Source organism: Anastrepha ludens, chromosome 4 (genome assembly GCF_028408465.1).
Source record: "Anastrepha ludens isolate Willacy chromosome 4, idAnaLude1.1, whole genome shotgun sequence".
NCBI classification, from domain to species: domain Eukaryota; kingdom Metazoa; phylum Arthropoda; class Insecta; order Diptera; family Tephritidae; genus Anastrepha; species Anastrepha ludens.
In genome coordinates, this window is record NC_071500.1 from 109,287,701 (window position 1) to 109,309,949 (window position 22,249).

Consider the following 22,249-nt stretch of genomic DNA (forward strand, 5'->3'; position numbering starts at 1 on the left):
TATCCTTTTCATGAAATTTTCCATAACCGAATTGCAAAGTGGCAGCCCTTTGTCCTCGATAGCCTCACGAATTCCATATTTGAGGTCTTGAATCGCCCCTGGGCTGTTGGCGTAGACCTTCTCTTTCACGTGGCCCCAAAGAAAAAAGTCACAAGGTGTTAAATCCCAAGATCTTGGTGGCCAATTGGGATCACCTCTTCGAGAGATAACAAGGTCCGGAAACTTTTCCCGTAAAAGATCAATGGTTTCGTTGCTTGTTAGGCACAAAGCGCCGTCTTGTTGAAAATAAACGTTGTCCAGTTCAATACCATCCAATGCTGGCCATAAAAAATCGTTAATCATCTCTCGATAGCGCAATCCATTCATTCATAACACCTGTTATTGGAAAACCCTTTATTTGCATGGCATTTGCTCTTTTGCATTTGATGCAGTATTTGTCACACCGACACAACACACACACGACCACTGTGTTGCGCAGTTGAAAAACTGCTGCCCATCACTTGCCGTCAATGCTAACATTGGCTCAACATTTTGCCTACCCGCAATGTTTTCCATTTGACCTCGTTTACACGCCCATTTGCATTGACCACTCAAGAAGCATAAATATTGGTTTTTATACGGCACCCTAACTAGCCTGAGTTGTTTGCTTAACACCGCATACACGCACGGAAGCTTTGGAATATTTATATTGAACGGAGTCAGAAAATATGCGTTATTGGGGGAGAGTTCGTTGCATTCGAAGTGAAAAATATAAATAAATTTTCTTCTATACTGACAATGTAAAATACAGGGAGTTAAAAAGCTATAGCCTGAAGACCTATTGGCATGCTTTGGCGATTCATTTGTATCTTATTTAATTCTAATAACTTTTTTAATGAAAATATAACTCACTCAATACTTAAATCATATAAATTCAAGTCTCAAACTTTGTACAAATAAAAAAAACATCAATAAATTTTCATAAAAACCTCAAACTTGTTAAGCAGAATTTCTGGAATAATTTCGAGTATGCAGAGATGCAATTTATTGAATTTTGGTATAATAAAGTGCACACTTGAAGTGACTCAAAATTCGCGTTGATTTTTGTCAATTTTTTTACTGCCGGTCTTGCTCCTTTCCTCCATATAACGAATGCTCGATCAAACAAATGTAAGGTTCTTCCGAACTATTATTTCAATAAATTGCACTGGTGAGGCATTGAATAATCTCTCTTTTTACCTCTTCAACTGTTGAAATTGATTTCATTGGCACGCAACGATCATATTTGAGATTCAGAAAACAATTTTTATGGCTTTTTGTGTGACTGATTGGTTATCATGCACGTCGGATTCGGAGGTGTAAAATTTATGTTTACATGGGAATAGAATGTTCGATCCCTTCATGATCCTAGAAACTTAAAGCAGCTCGTAAAGGGGTTTCAAAAGTGATTTCTTACTAGTAATAAGCCGCAAAATCATAGTTTGAAGGGAAACCCATTAACGAAAGACCATATGCGAGATCCTATGTTATGTTTAGGACAAAAGGAATTGATAATGATGACAAACCCTTTGTTTGGCTTCCTAGTATCCTTTGATGAATCAACTGATATGCCTGATGAATTTCATCACAGCTTTCAAAGCAATATCTGCCTCCGTATTTAGAATATCTAAGAAAAAACGATAGAGAAACCTTATGCAACGGCTCTGGGAGTGTTCCAGAGAGAGATTCTGCGGCGAATTTATGGATCTTTGCGCGATGTCGACGGCAAATATTGCAGGCGATGGAACGATGAACTTTAAGAGCTGTACGCAAACATGAGCAGAAAGCAGCGATTTAGCACTCAGCGGCTCCGTTGGCTAGGTCATGTCGTACGTGTGGAGACAAACACTCCGGCTCTGAAAGTAGTCGATATGATGACAGAGGGTAATAGCAGACAATGAAGAAGGTTTTCAGTGCATTGGAAGCAGCTTTGAAAGATAGATATTAAAAGTTAAGTGAAGTGAAGAAGATAGTAAAAGATAAACGAAGAAGAACTTCGCATTACTTGGCATTTTCTAATTGGCGTCGATTGGCTTTGTTGAACTGGACCAAAATCACTTAGACGATTACTGCGTCAATAAAGAAAAGAAGAACAAAGGTGTTCACAAATACGAAAGCCTAAAAAATGAAAAATTGGTTCTTCCACCTGCCCGCTCTTGCAGCTTCTTCATCATTTCCATAAAAGGCTTAAAAAATGAAAAAATTCAGCTTTTTCAACATCTTCGAAAATGAACCCCCACCTTTTCTCTATTAGGTAACGCCCTACAAAGACTCCGATTACAGTATCTGTATAATTCACTTGGGCATTGCACAGCTGTGGACGTAAGAGACAGACAACAAAGAAATAAATAATACTCATTACACTAATAAAAGAGATGCACGCCTCACAATCAGATCTGTGCGTATTTGTTGCATGTAAAAGCAATTTAAAGTCAGTTAGTAAAATTCCTATTTAATTACTGCCTGCATGCATCAGTGCCAATAAGATCCACTGATTCCCAACTCATTTGAACCACATTGAATTTTTCCACGCAATTAATCGTAAGCTACTGCATACTTAAGCAACTTACACATAGATATTCAGACTCATACGAGTGCGAATACTCAAAAGAGTGCGAAGCGTATGGAGAAACTTGAGTTAGTAGGTGGCAAGCGGCAAGTGGCAAAGAAGTTGCTTACGAGAGGGAATGCTGAACACGACTCTACTGCAGGCAGCCACTTTCAACTGAATTGCATAACAATGAAAAAAAAAAAAAAACTAAAACAGAAAAATAAAAATAAAAATAAAAAGAAGCAAACGAACTCCCACGCGCGCTTTTGAATGGGCAAAAACAAAACCGATCAAACAAAGTTGAATAAACTCAAGGGAAATTGCAGAAAACAAAGAAGAGAGAAAAAATTATGAAAAACATGCATGAAGGGAGCTAAACTTTATAAGTTACAACAAATGGCAACTAGGGAAAGCAACATAGCCAAGGAACTTGGGGGAATAGAAAGCTGAGGTCAACGCAGCCAATCGCAACTGATGGCGCAGCCATGGATGGAAAAGTGAAATTACAAGTATAATGCAACAAGTGACTTAATTACCAGCACAGGAAAATTACGTAGAAGACTTAAGCGAAATGAAAAATAAGTTGAAAAAAATGTAAAACAAGAAATATCTCATTTAATATGAGGAAAATGAAAAAAAAATGTTGTGAAGAATAAAGCAAAAAAATGCAATAAAAGTGAAACACAAAGTAATTGCATTGGTAGTCGACAGGTAAAGTAACAGAGTTAGAAAAATCAACGCAAAAACATGTCCGTTAGTGGAATGGAAAACTAACAAAATTAGCGTTGCCTTCAATTAAACGCACGACGCGCTAGCACCTCAAATTATGCAGGACACAATTTATTATATGTACAATAGCAACTACTAAACTTAATAGGCCAGCAATGCAGAAAGGTAACGGAGCGCAACTGTACATTATTCAAGCATCATTTTACTTGCGACGCTCTCTGCAATAAAGTAAAGCGACAGCGCACTAATAAACTTTGAAAAGGCGAGCGCTCCGGCGAATTTGTGGGCCAGTCGTCAGTCGCCAGTCTTTGGCATCAATTAATTTATGCAGATACACTAAAACGGCGCTTAAATGACGCGCAAATTATAGAGTGAAAAAAAGCAAAATTATTCTGCTAACGGTTTATTTGCATTTTTCCAAAGTTAGCGCACCTGCTGCAATGAAAGAACAAGTTTTGTTCTCTTCACGTGCACCTTAATTTTGCTTTTCTTATTATTCCTGCATCCTTAATATTTTCTTATTACTTCTCATATTACATTTTACATACTAATTAATTTCATGCGCTCCGTTAAGCATTTTATTTTTGATTTTGCTTTATTTTATTTTTTTCACTTCGATAAGTTTGCAACTTCGCTTTTGACTATCTTGACTTGTCAGCTATTCAAGTTGCATTCATTAATTTCCGTCCATTGTGGCATGGCATATACAAAAAACAATGCACACACATCCACATCAAGTGTTTGTAATGGGTGGTTGCCCTCTCAGAAGCATTTCTCAAGAAAGATAGCAGCCAAACTTTGCTACTCCGCTGCTTTTAATGCATTTTAGCATCGTTTATCATACAAATTTTGAAAATTACAAATGGCGTTATTGTAAGGGTCTTTCGTTCAACGAGCGTGTCGTTAAAATTGACCCAAAGTTGTCAAACTCACGTGTGTTTCTTCGCGATGATTAATGACTACGATTTCTTAGAACCTTTACCAAAATTGCAAAAATTATTATTTCTTTTTTCCATTTCTTTCACTTAGTTTTTCATTTCATTCTTTTTCTTTACATTCTTTTTATTTTTTATTCTTTATATTTTGTTTTTTCGTTGATAAAATATACCTGCCTACATTTTACAGGATACTTGCCGATGCCCGCAAATGCGTCTGCTTGGCTTATAACCGAGAAGACAAATAGTTTTCTGCCTTAAAGTATCCTTTGACGTTGGCCTGTTTTCGTTTTCTCAGCAATCCATCAAACAAAAATTTGCAAATTAGGAAACTACGGCAATGAATAAGTAATTTAAGTGGCCAGAAAGATTAGTTGTTAGTTGAGGAAACGACCCTAAGAGTAAGTTCCACTAAACGAGATGTGAGTAATGTCTAGGCCCTGAACTCTTTCGAATATGAATTGACGACTTCATGAGGTCGACCTATAGAAGGCGTTGGCCTGAATTGGACTCCTGCAGAGTAACAAAGTTCTTTGTGAAAAAACAGGAAGACAAAAAACGGAATTAGCGACATTTCTCCTAAAACTTAGTAAGAAAAACCTGAAAGTTTTGGTGTGCGTAATTAGAAGGCACAACACCTGTGGTCAGCATCAGAGAACTGCACCGGCTCAGTGTAAAACATTCATACGCTTCGCTTGAACAAAAAAACAGGCCTTTGAGTTCAAACGATCGAACTTGTTCAAATAAGTTATTGTCATTGTTCATTTCAGCTCAATCAAATCATGGGCTGCGTTTTAGCTGTCCGATGTTATCACCAATCGTCTTCATAGCAGCCGTTTCGGGTATTTGCTCGTTCGGCTGTACATTCTTTTTTTGAGCAAGAATAAAAGGGCTATAGAGCCAAATGAGCCGGTTTGAACACGTATGATCCCGCATGAGTTTTTGCTTGTAACTAACGATAGCAAAGTAAAAGCAAAATTTTAAAGCAAAAACACTATATTTTCATATTTGTTTTTTTTTTTTCTTAAAACTTATAATAAAACACGAAAGAAAATAATGTAAATAAGGAAACATTGCTGAAACCAACTAATCCTTTCAAATACGAAACGCAATTTACAGCGTACATTGTACGCCAACGCTCGTTTGCTCGAACATGTGCTATTTACAATAATGACAATTACTTCTTTGAACAAGTTTGATCGTTTGAACGCAAAGGCCGATGCTAATTTCATTCAATGCTGCTTTTTGTTCAATGATTAGATTTGAGCCGAAGACATTAGATCATACGTGTTGACTGAGCTGAACTACGCGTTCGTCTGCATGAGCTGACTGCACTTGACCAAATATTTTGGTTCAATTGACTGAATGTGAACAAGAAATTTAGCGTATGAACAACTCAAGAAAACAGTGAGCCATGCAGGTCTCTGGTCAGCATATGGCTATCATGGGAATCGTTGAAGACCCAATATGCCTATCCTGTCTGGAGAATGAAGCATTTTCTCTGTAGCTGTGTGACGTTTTCAAAAGTCAGACTTAGGCTGTTGGATTGCAATGCACTGAGTATGAATAAAGCTCATACTCTTCTTCTTCCGGATCTCTTAAGATTCATCAATGAATTCAAAAGATTTGCGGAAGAGTGACCTCAAACCAATTTTGCAGTCTTAATATTATTATTAGGCATTGCGCACTGCGACCAACAGGGATCTATTGTGCAAAGCCTGCTGAGCCACCCTATATTTTAAGGCATTTTAAAAATGTTAGCACGTTTTGAGGTTTATCGGTCCATAATTTATTCGAAGTCATGGCAATACCAGCAATGTGGTGTAGCCGTTTTCTGCCTAGTGTAGGACATTTACAAAGGATGTATTCTGAGTTTTTAGAATTTGTAGATGATGATCTCAGAGAGACCAATTTTATTTAAGTGGTATCTCAGGCCTGTTAGAAGTCTGCTCTGCTGAGTGAAAGCAGCTTATCAGAAATTCCTGTGCCCGGCGTCAGGAATTGTTTTGCTTGCCGCTGTTCAAGGAACTTCTTCTCCTCCCACCTCCTGACCTGAGAAGTTCATTTATGTGGCTCTTTGTAAGTCCATAGAGAGACACACGACCAATTTTTCCATACTGTGTCTATCCTGTCTCGCTATTTTTTCTACTGCAATCTATCTGGTTGTAGTACAATGGTCATCCTGATTGAGTGCTTGGACTCATATAAACCCCTGCAAGTCTTAGCTAATCTATGTATAGTAAAGCTACTCGTAAGGTAGGTTTCTAGCCCTTTTTTTCTGGCATAAGTTGACCTTAATGTTGCCTTTCGAGCATCAAAGTACTTTAGTCTTATTTTTTTTATCTTAAGATGGGTCGAATAACAACCTTAATGAAACACTTTGCTCTTTATTAGGGGATTTCCGCTCATAGTCCAGCCCCTTAATATATCGGACCCCCTTTATCTTCAGCTGCTGTAGCAAAATATAGTAGTTCTACGTATCGACTTATAACAAACCTCTGCCTTTTATTGACCCAGCGCCGAAAAAAAAATTATCCGTACGATATGCGGGCTGGATGTCGGCTGGGCAGGAGGAAGGCATTAATTATATAATTTAGCATTAATATATATAATCTTGAGATATCTTTAGGTACTCACAGATATAACTAGTCATATGCCCTCGTTATGATCACTAACCTGGAAGAAAAAGAATGTTTGTATGTATAGAATTTAATTTTTTAGCGGTTTACTTATAAAAATATCAATAAATAAAATATAAAATTACTCATTAAACAGATTTTCTTTTTCTTCCAAAACTTAATAACGTAATTAGCGCTAGAAAAAGGTGAAAAAATTTGAATAAAAAAATGGAGATTTTATAATAAAGCAATCAAAGAACGCGAGCGCTGAAAATATTTAATCTCGCCGTTCACCACACACAAGTAGAACATCAAAGGATACTCTAATATTGGAACCTTTTTCCACCCATTCCATTATCTCTGCTCTAACTAACCTCTAACCTAATTGAAGAAACGCTATTTTTCTTTCATTAATGAATCCCCTAACAAAAGAACGCAGCAACCGCGAACGCAGCCAAACGGAAAAAATTACAAGAAAAAACACCAGAGCAAACAATAGAAGAAAACAAAAAAACTGCTGGAAATAATTATGCGTGCTTTCTTGCTTCATTTGTCAGCCTTTAGCGGAAATTATGCGAGAACAGAAAAAATTAGGCAAATATAAATGTAAAAGGAAAATGTGGCATGCAGAAGTAAAGCTAAAAACGGAAATTAAGTGGCCACAAGAGCACTTAACGGTGAATGAAAATTAGTGCACGCCACATATACCAGGAGAAAATGAATAAAAAAAAAAACAGAAAAAACAAAGTGTGTCGTGCCCAGTGCAAAAATATTGGTGTGAAAATATAAAAAATGAAAAACCAAAGATTGCTCCAGAAAAATATGCGGCTGCTTAAACCAACACACGGCACTGAGTGATAAAGCGTGAGGGAAAATCTGGAGTAAATGAGGGTAAATGCATACATTTGCCATGAAATATAAGTCCCATTAATTGCTTTAAAGCACGTAGGAAGTTGCACTTTGTGGATTTGTCTTAATTCCAACCAACCAATTTTTGTTTTTTGTTTTTTTTTTTGTATTTTCTATTTCTTGCACATCCCTCAAACTGTCTGTTGCAACCATTGCATACCTGTTCCAATAATATCGCTTTAAGCTCTTCCCCATCCTCCCATTCTTCATTTAGAATTAGTTCACTTGCAGCGTCTTCAATAGTTTTACTGGTACTAGGTTTTTCTTCTTCTCTTCTAGACTCCTTAAAATGCCTAAAAACACTTTCGGAAGTTATATTTTTGTCTGCAAATGTTTCCTTTCCCTCCAATAGTTTAACATCAGTTGAGGTACTAGCAAAATTTGGCTGCCCAATATTCTCCGTGGAGCTTGCAGTGTCCAGTATTCGCTTACTATGCAGCTTCAGCGCGGTCGAGGATCGCTTGGACATGCTGAAACTATTTTAGCGATATACTTCGCTCCAGTTGAGAAGTGAGCGGAGCGGGCCGCCTGCAGCGCGAATTTCTGTCGCTTTTCTAGAGGAGAGGTTGAAGATATTATTTTTAACGAAAAGTTTAATTTACTTTTTACAATAAATTTTTCGAACTTTCAATTTTTAAATGTGTGTAGAAAAATTAGAATTAATATGACAAACCTTCAAGAAGAAAAAGAAAATCTGACTTCGAACCGGTAGATGAAAACAAAACTTAAATGAAAAATAATAAGTGGAGTAGGAAAACCAAGTCTCAGTAGGAAATAAATTCGATGGTCTAGCAAAAGTTTCTATTCCGCTTTATTACTACGAGCCTTGACTAGAGCTTATTGTCAAAGTAATTTTTGCTTCTGTTTTTTAGCATCACAATCGACAAGAGAATACAAACTCCATTGCACTCACTTATCAGGCTTTTTAAATCTGATTTAAGGCTATTGAACTGGCCTTACAAAATTACGCATTATACATCTAAAGTCCTACCAATTCCTTGCTGGGGATCGGAATCGTGCACAATAATGAATAAAGCAAAAACAAACTCCAAGTATTTGAGAGACAAATTTTGAGGCAAACCTTCGAAGCAGTCAGAGACAAGGGCGAATGACGTATTAAATGGAACCATGAACTGGACCAACTTGTAAGAAGAGAAAATTGTGTACGGTTCATGAAAGCTCAAAGTCAAAGATGGCTAGGCCATACGATGAGAATGAACTTCATGAGAGCTCAATGAAAATAATTGACGCTTTTACTTGCACCGAAAGCAAGAGGCAGACGAAGATCAAGATGGATTGACGAACTAGAAGACGAGCTGAGGAAACTCAAGGTCAACAACTGGAACGAATCAGCCAAGGATCGGGTGAAATGTCGATATTTTGTACAGCAGGCCAAAGCTCACACAGAGCTGTAGCGCCAAATGATGATGGCATGAGTGGTGACTAGAAACTGCTGAAGTCCGACATGCCAGAACCAATGTGCGTGACGAAAATAATTTGGATACCCACACTCCTTAGAAGCGATATTCTTTAGCGTATTCCATGATATTTAATCCAGACTGAAGAGATAAAAGATGTCTACAACTCAAAAAATGATGGACCATGTTCTGATTTTATGTGCCTCAGGCTTCGACTACTTTTATAGTAGCGCTTCAATTCTTCTTAAAAATGTCAGCAAAAAGTATATAATATTAGGTGCGCAACTTTTTTGATTAAAATACAACTTTATTTTGAAAAAAATGGTTACAAGTGGCTACAACTTCTTCCCATCTTTCTGGTAGATCTCGTATACCGTCGCGGTGAAACTGTTCACCTTTGGAGGCTATCTACGGATCAAGCCATTTTTTGATGTCTTCATATGAATGGAACTGCTGGTCAGCTAAACCATGGGCCATCGATTGGAACAGGTGATAATCGGACGGCGCAATATCTGGAGAATATGGCGGGTGGGGTAGGATTTCCCATTTTAGTGTTTCCAAGTAGGTTTTCAGTGTTTCCAAGTAGGTTTTAACGGGTTTGGCAAGGTGAGGCCGAGCGTTGTCATGCTGTAGAATCACTTTTTCTTGCCTCTCCGCGTATTGCGCCCGCTTCTCGCGCAGTGCATCAATTGAAGTCGATACCGATCCCCAGTGATGGTTTCGCTTGTTTTAAAAGTTCATAAAAAATAACATCTACTTGGTCCCACCAAATACATAGCATAACATTCGCAGCGTGAATATTCGGCCGAGGCGACGACGTAGAAGCATGACCGGACAGTCCCCATGACTTTCTTTTCTTTGGATTGCTGTAATGAACTCATTTTTCATCGTCACGATGCAATGAAGAAAACCCTTCCTTTTTTGCCGCTGGAGCAGTAGTTCACAGACGAAAAAACGACGTTCAACATCCCTTGGTTTTAACTCATAAGGAACCCAAGTGCCCTGTTTCTAAATCATTGTCAAAGCATGCAATCGCTTGGAAATGGATTGGTGGGTGACTCCTAATACTGAAGCAAGCTCTTCTTGCGTTTGGCACGGATGTTCATTGAGCAATGCCTCCAATTCAGCTTCTTCGAAGGTTTTTGGCCTTTCTTCACGCGGACGGTCGTCAGCATTAAAATGACCGCCTTTGAAGCGACGGTACCAATCTCGGCACGTTGTTCCATTTAAAGCAGCATCTCCATAAACTTTTTGTAGCTCTCGATGCGCTTCATCCGCCGTTTTTTTTTCGAATAAGAGGGGAGAGTCAGCACTTCCCGCAAATGACGATTATTCGGCACAAAATCAGGCATTTCCACAAAACCAAAAGTGTATAGTATGATACCATAACAAAAGCACTAATGTGTCGAGGCAGTTTGTTTAGCATATGTCTAAGCTTTGTTTATGCCGTTTAGGTTATGTTAGAATCGACTAGCACACACTGCTGGCGGCATATATTGACAAACAGCGAGAACTTTAGTTATCAAGGAATATACAACATACTTTCATTTATTGAAGACAGCGCCGCACGAAGTGATGTTCATTTTGAAAGCAAGCCAAATTTGGATAGCAGAAAAGGAAATTACAATCTCTCTCTCCTAGAGCTCTTTTCAATAAGAATGTTATATTAACTACGATACTAAAAGCTTGACACACTTGACACTTATATAAACCACCAAAGAGTGCTGCCAGTCACATAAAAACCATATATTCGCATACTTCGCTCCAAATATTCATAAATGCAGCCTTTCCGTGCATCAAAAATATTACGAAAGTTGCTTTTTTAACTCGCCATATTTGATGAGACAGCTTTCAATTAATCCATTTGCACTACACTCATCCATACGACAACATCACTTCATTGCTTTCGCGCGTTAATCGTATCAGCAGGCATGCAATTTTAATTAACTTCATAATTAAATTCGGCTTTCAATAATTTCATTAATGTAAGCACTCCTGCTCTGGCATTTTATCTTACACTCATAATACCAGGGTACATATGCTCACTGAATGCAGCTCGCATCTTCGTCTTCATTACAGCGTCAATCTCGTTGGATTACATACGAACATTTTTCTTGCGATTACAGTTTGCTGGAAATATTTGAAGACAGCGCATGCGATGTACATAAATGTGAAACGTCTTCATATCGCATAATGGATTACATGCATTAATAAAGTAAGGCAACACTTTGTAAAAATAAAATAAAAATTGATTTAAATTCTCAACATAAATTCTCACAATGAATGGATTACATGCATAAATAAAGTAAGGTAACACTTTGTAAAAATAAAATAAAAATTGATTTAAATTCTCAACATGAATGAAACGTCTTCTTATCGCATAATGGATTACATGCATTAATAAAGTAAGGTAACACTTTGTAAAAAAAAAATAAAAATTGATTTAAATTCTCAACAACTTCATGTGAGGAAGTGAACGAGCATTTGAGTGGAATGTCATACACTTGAAAGCTTATCAAATAATGATAAAGTAAATTTTGAATGATATCGTTCTTCAGTGTCTCTAAAGTAAATAAAGCTCATGAGAAACTTTAGAGCAGTGCTGACACCTGCTAAACTAACAAGTGCTCTTGAAAAGGCCTCTCAAGTAGTAGCAAAATTCCTTCTCAGACAGAGTAGGAGTGAGCTACAAGCCCTAATACGACTTATTATGGAGCACAGTCTATCTGAACGGCATATGGTAACCATAGGCATTATCTACGACCATAGCATTTCTCTGCCAGATATATTGGCGGCCACCGTAGCCGAATGTGTATGAACATCAAATAATAGAAAATGTTTTTCTAAAGAGGTCACCCCCCGGCAGCCAATGGCAAACCTTCCAGTGTATTTCTAACATGAAAAGGCTTTTGCCATTTTGAGTCGGCTTAAAACTGTAGGGCCGTCCTTTTGTGGAACAACATCAAACAAATAAGAGGAAGAGCTCGGTCAGATACCTAGAAGTGTACGCGCCAATTATTTAGATAATTTTTTTATTTTCTCTGCCACTGTCCACCTTTAGCCAGACTTAAATGATCCATTTTTGGGTCAGATGTACTGAAAATGGATGAATCACATCATCTTTCTCTTGATACGGGAAAACTTTCCGTAATTCTTTTTCATCCCATGCCCAAAGTAAATCATAAATTGAGACTGGACAAAGAATATATATATATATACAGGGTTGGCCATATTAAACTGACCCATTGAGTAACCCTATAACTTTTTACTGTAATTTCAGATCAGCTAATGACATACCGCGTTGGAAGCGTCAGTCGAAGGAGATTTATACCATGAAACAGTACACCCCAATAGAACGCGCTGAAATTGTTCAGCTGTACATTCAAAATTCCTTCTCGATTGTAAAAACGCAACGTGCGTGGAGAAAAAAAAATAAAGTGAAAAGTGCGCCGTCAAAGAACGCAATCAAGCAAATGCATAAACGATTTTTGTCTTCCGGCACTGTGGCTAATACCCGACGTCCAAATAAAAAACGGCCAAGACGATCTAACGAAAATATCGCGGCCGTACGAGCCAGTATCGAGTCATCGCCGCGAACGTCAGGTAATCGTCGTTCTGCTCAGTTGGACATCCCTCGGACCACTCTACGACGTATCATTCGTTTGGATTTGGGGATATTCCCGTACAAAATACAACTAAATCAACAACTGTTGCCGGCCGATAAGCCTCGTCGCTTGGAATATGCCAATTTTGTCGTCCGAATGGCCCAAACTGATGAGGATTTTTGGCATCAAATCATTATGAGTGATGAGGCCCATTTCTCCTTGAACGGAACCGTAAATAAGCAAAATTGCCGTTTCTACGCCACTGAAAACCCTCAAATTATTGAAGAGGTACCTCTCCACGACCAAAAAGTTACAGTCTGGTGTGGCATTTGCGCTGATATGGTCATTGGGCCGTTCTTCTTTGAAAATGGTCAACACCAACCATTGACCGTCAATCAAGAGCGTTATCGGGCCATGATAACCGATTTTGTGATGCCGATTGTTCGTGAAAATGGTATGGAGCACTTCTGGTTTCAGCAAGATGGCGCACCACCACACACAGCACGAGCCACCGTCAACTTATTGAAGACTTTGTTCCCTGGCCGTTTGATATCAAAAAGCGGCGATTTTGACTGGCCGCCACGATCACCGGATTTGACGCCACCGGACTTTTTTCTTTGGGGCTATTTGAAATCTAAGGTTTACGTCAACAAGCCAAAGACACTAGGCGCACTTAAGGCCAATATCCGACGGGAAATAGCCGCCATATCGGCCGAGACGCTGGCCAAAACTATGGAAAACGCCGAAAAACGGGCACATTACGCTATACGAGCTAAGGGCGACCACTTGCGCGATATCATATTCAAAAAGTGATGTAAACGAATCTCCTTGAACTAAATTAAATGTTTTTCACAATGAAACACAAAAAAATGTTTCTTTTTCCATATTTTTTTAATAATCACATGGGTCAGTTTAATATGGCCAACCCTGTATATATAATTGGCGTGTACACTTCTGTTAGGTGTTTGGCCGAGCTCCTCCTCCTATTTGTGGTGTGCGTCTTTATGTTGTTCCACAAATGGAGGGACCTACAGTTTCAAGCCGACTCCGAACGGCAGATATTTTTATGAGGAGCTTTTTCATGACAGAAGTACACTCGGAGGTTTGCCATTGTCTGCCGAGGGGCGACCGCTATTAGAAAAATGTTTTTCTTAATTTTGGTGTTTCACCGAGATTCGAACGCAAAGAATACTGAACTATTTAACATAACACTTAGAACAGACTTCAACTTCAGTTGGGTTCTTCTTCATTAAAAAATTACGTCAATGAGCTCGCCGTGAGTTAGGCAGAAAATATAGTCGTTAATTGAAAGTCAGAATTGGTAAACGGGAATATTTATCTCCATTTTCTACTAGAATTGAATCATATATAGCATCTGGCGTCAATTCACAAAATTACTAGATTTGATGTAATAAGCACTGATCTATAGGTACGGGCGCTAGAACATCGCTTACTGCAAAAGCTGTAGGCTTGAAAATGGACCAAGAATAGTAGTAGAAGTAAGCAGAAGATCACTCTTGGAGCATCTGATTACAAATATCTGCAGGAGTTGCCCAGCCATAGCCAACAAAACATTCGCAATTATGTCAAGTGTGATGACGACACGGCCATTTGGGCACTGGGATATCAGAACAGTGGTTTACCAACCGCTTAACCCGACATAAACAAACTTTTTACTTTTTCAAATTATTTGCTCTTTGCGGACACAAATTATTTGCTCTGTTAAGGACACAGTGGATGTCCACAAGCTTTAACTCGACTTGAGCAATCTTCATCGTTGGAGCATCGCGTCTGTCTTTCAATATTAAAAAAGGTTTTCATTTAACATTTTCGAGGTGTCAGTACATTTTAACAGATCCTGCATTATTTCTCATAATTCACTACTTATACAAAGCAGAGAGTTTAAGGATCTTGGAGTTTTCTAGCTTCCCACTTAAGGGATGGAATTCATGCATTCGAATCTCGTGTACTGATATCCAGGAGTCTCCCTACTGAATAATAAAGTGCATTTCAAACCATAAAATTGAGATTTTTTTATCGAATCGCAAAACTTATTGAACAGCCTAGTATTTCGTAAATTTAAAAAATTAACAAACAGATGACTGGTGTCTTAAAAATGGTAAAATACAGCATATATGAGAGAGATTTGTATGTGCTTTTCATGCTTTCAATTTCTGCGATTGCCATTTGCAGAAATTCGTCTCACTGCTTTACTTTTTTCGTATGTGCATCCAATGTATGCCTTCATTCTCATGCTTGCATGTGTACATATATGCGTATATGTGTGTGTAAAAGTACTCAAAAATGTATACGCAGTCATATTATCACATTGCATAAGCATATCATTCACCAGCTTTATAATTGCAAGTAGGTATAGCACACACATACACACATATTTACGTACATATGCACCTCTACTGTACACCGCGGCGTATACGTTATCTGCATTTCGACAATCAGTTTTACGAGCACTCGTGGTACATCATCATTTCAGGCGCTCAACCATTCCATGCGTGTGTATGTATGTGTGTGTGTGTGAAAAAATATAATTTATCTGCTGACATATTTTTGTTTTTGTTGCTTTCTGTGTTTCACCGACGTTGTTACTATTATTGCTATTGTATGTTGTGCCGCTGTTATATGGCGTAATTACATTATTTATTACAACTTTAGACATTAACGACAACACACTATTGTTATGCGTTGAGTATGATGATGAAAAGGAAGAAGATGAGCATTTACGACGACAGAGATGTGGGGAATGTGTTATGGTATAAATGCCGGTATGTTTATATACAAACCCAGCTGGAAATTAGTTTTGAGATAACGTTTGCATATATATACATAAATATATTGTATTAAAGCTAATGAAGAAATGAAATGAAAATTGTCGAAAATGGGCGTACCTGTATCCATACGCGTAAGAGAATCAAGCAATAAAAAATCACTAAAACAAATGACAGAAATTGTCATGACAATGCACCAGCTATGCCAAGAGAAATTACATATCCAACAGAAAATTTTGTATGTAAGTATATTTGGAATCCCTTTCGTACAATACTTCGTAAATGTACCAATGTTTACTACAATTTTCAGCTGGGTACCCATTCGAAGTCACATACAAAGTATGCATATACATACATACACGTAAGCGCATTATAAATAAGCTTCGCTGCATAAATAAAAATATTCACATACTTGTGCTATAAACACAAAAACATAAAATTAAGCGCTTGTCAGCAAAACAAGCCTGCATCAGCAGTTTTGTCTGCTGACGCTTGTAAAGTGCACACTTCGTCTGCTTGTAGTCTGCCATTTACGCTTTTTGCACTCTCTCTCTCCCTCTGTCTCTCAATAATGTTGTTTTATAATTCTTCCTTCTGTTTTCTACACAAGTATCTACTTAAATGTACTACGCCTGCTCTCTGCCTCTCTTACCAGCCAATGCATATTTCAATTTATTTATAATAATTCAATGATACTTCTAAATGGAAGCAGCTTATTTTGTATTTTCCATGAATATTTCGTAAAAAAATATATATCTGTATATGCAAATTACGCCAAAAAATATGCAACTTTTATGTATGAGTATCGCACTTAAATTCAGCTGTAATGTTTGAATTGAGAGAGAGAAATTTGGAGTCATTCAATGAGTGTGGGATTTTTTGAGAATTCTTAGGTTGATTTAACTGACTGCCTTATTCGTACTTAGTACCAAGGCTTCGATGGAAACTTAACATTCTTTGAAGCCTCTAATTAAAGATAACTCCTTTTTAATTGATTCATAATCTTTTTTTTTATAAAGTTCGTTATATCTATTAGAGTCCAGTTGTGAAGAGCAGCGCTATCCAGTGAAATACGCTCCACAAACAATGCTATGATATTTGATATTGTTGTTAAATTGAATTGTTGAATTGTTGTTGATTCAGTATTTTTACTAAAATAATCCAAATAAGCGACTAGCGCCGATTTACTACCACTTCTCTCGTGTGAAGCCTTGTTGTTGTTACTTTTTTGAGTCAGGTTTGTTCCGTCAGATCCTAGTAACAAACAGCAATAACAGCAAACTTTTTATTTCTTGCTCTAGCTACACCTGGAGATTCGCATGAATACTGTTGATTTTTTATAATTTTTTTTTTTTGGCCATGTTGCGCATGTTTGTCCATATAAAAAATGCAAGCCATTTTTGATTTTTTTTTATGAAGAATACGCAACACCTTCGGGAAAAAAATTATCGAAAATCGAAAAGAATTTTTAACCATTTTAACCTCACATTTTATTGTATAATATATTAGGTTTATTTTATTCACTACTTCTCAGCTCGACTAACTTAACAATAAACTTTGCATGTGGAAGCAACAACAAAGTTATCGAGCTCTTGCCGTTAGCGAGTATGATTATATACAGCTGCGGTCAAAATCTTAGTAGTGCACATACGAAAAATGGAATGGGTTAAAAAAGTGCGTGTAATCGCTTTTATAAAAAATTTTATTTTTTCCCTCTTATAGCCCAAATGTCAAACACAACAAATCACTAAAAAAAATCCAACGTTTATCCTATTTCAGTAAGGTAAAATTATATTTAGAAAAACTGCAGCGAATTTTGAGCGGTCAAAAACTTAGTAGTGTAACAAATTGTAAGAAAAATGTTGACAAAACTTTTATATAATGGTGATTTTATTTTGATTTTTACATAGGGTTCTGTTTAGTATTTAAATTAGTATTTTGTTGCATGACTCTTATTCTTTAGAATTGCAGCACAACGGCGTTGCATTGAGTCAACAAGTTTTTGGCACCTTTCAATCGAAATCGACCCCCATACGCTCTTTACAGTTTCCCATATTTGCTTATTACATGAGTGCTTCCGTTGGGCTACTGCCTCCTTCACATCAACCCACAAACTTTCAATGGGGTTTATGTCCGTTGACTGTGGCGGTCATTCCATTACGTTGATCTGACTCTCCTCAAACCATCTTTTAGCAACTTTGCACGTGTGTTTGGTGTCACTGTCTCGCTGGAACGTCCAAACAAGTGGCATTTCTTCTCTGGCATATGGCAGCATGATGTTCTTGAGTATATCAACATACGAAGCGCCAGTTATCATTTCCTTAACCCAATGAATGGGTCTCACGCCTAGTCAAGAAAAGCATGCCCAGACCATAATGCTAGAACCACCATGCTTTATTGTTTTTGTTGTATACTTTGGCTGATATTCGGTGTTTGGTGGTCGTCTTACATATTGGCGCGATCCCTTTCCACCATACAAGACAATCTTCGACTCGTCCGACCATAAAATGTTGCGCCATTTGGTCGAACGCCAATTTATATGTTCTTTGGTGAATCGAAGTCTCTTTTCTACATGCGGTTTTGTCAACAACGGTACTTTTCTTGGACTGTAGGCACTCAGGTCGTGCTCATGCAAACGCCGACGAACAGTTCCAACGCTCAAAGATATTTTTAGGGCATCTTTTATCTCAGTAGCAGCCGCAAATGGAAACTGTTTTGAGTATCTGACGATAGACTTAATTTCTCTTGCCGACATTGCTAGCTTTCTTCCACGCTTTTTGTCACTTGGTTTGTACTTGATGACATTCCGTACCATTCTGGTGAGCAACCAATAATATTTTGCACTTCCACATAAGTTTTTCCATCAGCAATTAATTTTTTTATGGGGGCGCGTTTCTCTGGTGTGCAATTTTTCCTTCTGGACATTACTGAATGAGGAATAATAAAAATTTGGGCATTAGCTACAGAATATCAATTAAATAAACTTATCTCACCGGTTTTTTTTTTATTTTCACAAAGATAGTCGCGATAATATTAAATTTTCACACACTTTTACACCTACTACTAAGATTTTGATTGACTAAAACGCCGTTGCAACTAAAATTGCATGCAAAATTAACGAAACCAAGAGGTTAAGTTTAAGAAGTGATTGCATAACTTGAAGACGACTTCTTAATCTAACGGATTCCGAAAGTGGATGGCGAAAAATTGTTGTGATAAAACAAAACGTGGCCACTTATATATAATGAGCCATAAGCTACTACTCATTAAACTGCTACAGCTCACTATCTCATGCAATTTTAGGCAGCTGTATTTCAGCGTTACCAAAGAGAAAAGAAGAGGCCTAATATTACAATTTACTGGGCTATTAAACCGCGCACCCAATTTTTTTATTTAATTTTTTCAAAATTCTGATTCGAAAATTTCAAACTAAGAAAAAAAAAAAAAATTTGGCGAATTTTTATTTATCTTGAACTACGTTTGAATCTTGAGTTAGCATGAGCTTTTTTATATCATAAACAATAATTTTATAAATAGAAATTTACATAAAAAAAACCAAAAATCGTCAAAATGCTAAGCCGCTATAAATTTTTCGCGGATTGTACAAGTGATAATCTGGAAACTTTTCAACAGCAAATGTTTCAGCGCAGCTGCTTATTAAAATTACATTCTAATTTAAGCCTTTCATTAGTGGAATCCTTTTCCAAAACCTTACCCACATTTCTTTACATTTACAATACTCCACCTTGAACTTCAAAATTAACTTACTGCTTTTGCTTCTGCCTCTTCTTTGATAATCTCATTAAACAGTAAATTATTCAAGCCTTAATTTAAATGATTAAACAATTACACAGAAACTCTTCTGCATTCAATTCTGCATACCAGACGCACCTGAGGAATCTACAAACCTTCAACCACAAAACAAATCAACACTCACGGCAAATTCAGTGAAATTTTCACAGAATTTATATTACCTTTGTAAATAAAATATGGGCGTATGGATGTAGTTGTGTATATGTAGGTCTAACGGAAAAGCTAAATACATACACATACATATAATGAGCGAGCAACTGACTAAGCCAGATAAAGAAAATATTTGTGTATGTATGTGACTAAATGAGCATAACAAACTCCAAATTATACAAAATAATTACACAAACGCACGTTTCCGCTTCATTAAAGGGAGGAAAGCAAATAAACATTTGAATAAGGAATTGAAAAGTTTTTGTTGTCAAACCTGGTGGTGGTGTGTAGTAATTTTGACTAGCAGTGTTGTTATTTTAGGTTGGGGAAATTTGGAAAAATGTCTCGGTATATTTGTATTGTAGTTGTAGATATACGGAAAACAACAGCTGTGGGTAATGTTGCTTAGCAATGGCAAATGCAGGCAAAAGAAGAATAATAGACTTTCACAATTAGCAATGATTTCCTCAGTACTTAAGAGAAAAGCACACATATTTACATATACCATAACTGTACATAGTGCAGTTCCATTTACAAATCGCCATGGCAACATCTGTTAGTGCCACTCTTAATCGTTCGTATATACAGCTACAGTTTCTAATTACGTGAGTGCTGTGCAGTGTCAAGCTGATAGATTGTGTGACTGACACGAATATCCGCCTTCCGAAAATAGTCGTGCTCTCCCTCACTTTCCGCTCTCTTGCACTCACTCAATTCAATAACATTCCGGTTTGTGGGATTGATTGCATTCGGTGACAATATCAAAAACCGCAATGCCACACCTTAAAGCTGAATATTCGCTTAAATGTGCATACGTACATACATATTTATATGTCGAGCTGCTGTTTGTATATATGTAAACATATAGGGAATGTATACATAGTAAGAGCACTACGAAATGAAAATATTCCGACTATTTTGAGGAACACAAACGCAAAGGAAAGCAAATAATGAAGGGAAGGAAGCAATCGTTTTCAATTTAACTTCCTTTTCGTTTGGCTTTTGACTTTGTTGTATTGACATATTGAGCATACTCATCATCATCATTTATACACAAGGAGGTTAACGCACCCCTTCCTACACAATGTTCCTCCAAAGATGTCGTTCTTGAGCTTTTGAATTCCCAAATCTTTCAAATGATTTCTAAGGTCAGCAGGATTACGGATAACGTGGCCTAGCCATCTTATGCGCTGTACTTTAACAAATCGCACAGCTGCCTCTTTCTGATTAAGATCGTTTAATTCCGAGTTATACCGGATGCTATAGCTACCGGCATTCATTAGCAAAATTGTTCGTTAGCAACCTGTGCGCAGTCAGCAACCTTCAGAGTCCACACCTCACCTCCAAACGCTAAAATTGGTCGAATGAGGGTTTTGTACATAGTTAACTTTGTGGTTTTAGTCAAGAGTCGAGGCTCGAACAAACCAAGATTGGCATAATACGCTTTATTGGCGACGTTGATGCTATCTCTGACTGCAGGAGTTGAATCACCGCTACATGTAAACATAACTCCTAGCTATTTGCTGCACTGCTTCAAAACTTTGGGCTCCCACAAGACGACTTTATGTCGGAATAAGCTTCCTCGACTTCAACAAAAATTAAATATTGCTCTCGTTTACGATTTTATTAACTTGGCGAGTTGCCAAACTCTATGCAACATCTAATTTTTTAAATATGTAATACAAAATTCGAAGCACTTCGTGTATGAAATTGTCCTATGCAACCAGGTCTGTCAGAACGCTGCCGTAACCGAATGGGCTGATGCATAACTGTCATTCGGTAGTGGTCGATTTCGTAACCTCGGGCATAAAATATCAAATGATAAGAAAAGCGGAAGATAGTTTCATATGTAGAAGTCCTCGCAAGTGGGGAAAGTTACTGATCGCCATTCACTTGGCAGTGGCCAGGACGATTCCCAGCACATATGGTTGAAGCAGCTAACAACTTCCGGGATTAGTCCAAGTATCCTCAGGGTAGCTTCCAAATACCCGTTCGGGAGTGAGCCAACGTGAGAAGATGAAGCATCCCAGGATAGTTGGTTGTACGCTGGATTTGGGGCCGGTCACTTAAAAAATCCTCCAATGAAAACATGTACAAGTCCTCAGATGAGAACTAAAGATTACGATTTGAGGGCTTCATCTGGAATATCCGGTCCCTTAATGGAGAAGGTCCCTCTGCCCGGCTGGTTGATGTCCTCGTGAGAGTAAAGGCTGACATCACTGTCATGCAAGAGATGCGATGCACGGGACAAGGCAAGAAAAACATAGGACTTTGCGACGTCTACTACAGCTGCCATGTAAAAGAGCGCAAATTCGGTGTCGGATTTGTTGTGGGAGAGAGACTTTGTCGCCAAGTACTGGCGTTCCCTTCGGTGGACGAGCGTCTCGCAATAATCCGCAGCAAAGCCCGATTCTTTAACATCTCGCTCATTTGCGTACCTATGAGCACTGCCCCCACCCCGACATAAAAATCGTGCTTTTCGACTTTAACGCCAAGGTGGCCAAGGAGGGATTTTTTGGTCCCACAGTCGAAAAATTCAGCCTGCACAACGAAACATCCGGAACAGAGGCTGATAACGAACAGAGGCTGATTGACTTCGCCGGGGCCCGAAACATACCAGTCTGCAGCACCAGATTCCAGCATAAAAAGATACACCAAGCTACCTGGTTGTCTCCTAATCGAAAAACGCGAAACCAGAACGATCATTTTGTGATAGA

The 22,249-nt window shown here is 37.9% G+C and overlaps 1 protein-coding gene across 1 annotated transcript in view; it reads right to left on the reverse strand.

The window, feature by feature from the left end:
* Window positions 1-8,361, reverse strand: part of LOC128860579 (calcium-transporting ATPase type 2C member 1) — a 123,020-nt gene extending 114,659 nt beyond the window's left edge. Inside the window, exon 1 of the mRNA XM_054098187.1 lies at window positions 7,921-8,361. Within this exon, the coding sequence (XP_053954162.1) occupies window positions 7,921-8,229 (309 nt within the window). The 5' untranslated portion in view covers window positions 8,230-8,361. The remainder of the gene's footprint in view (window positions 1-7,920) is intronic.
* Between the last annotated feature and the right edge of the window lie 13,888 nt (window positions 8,362-22,249).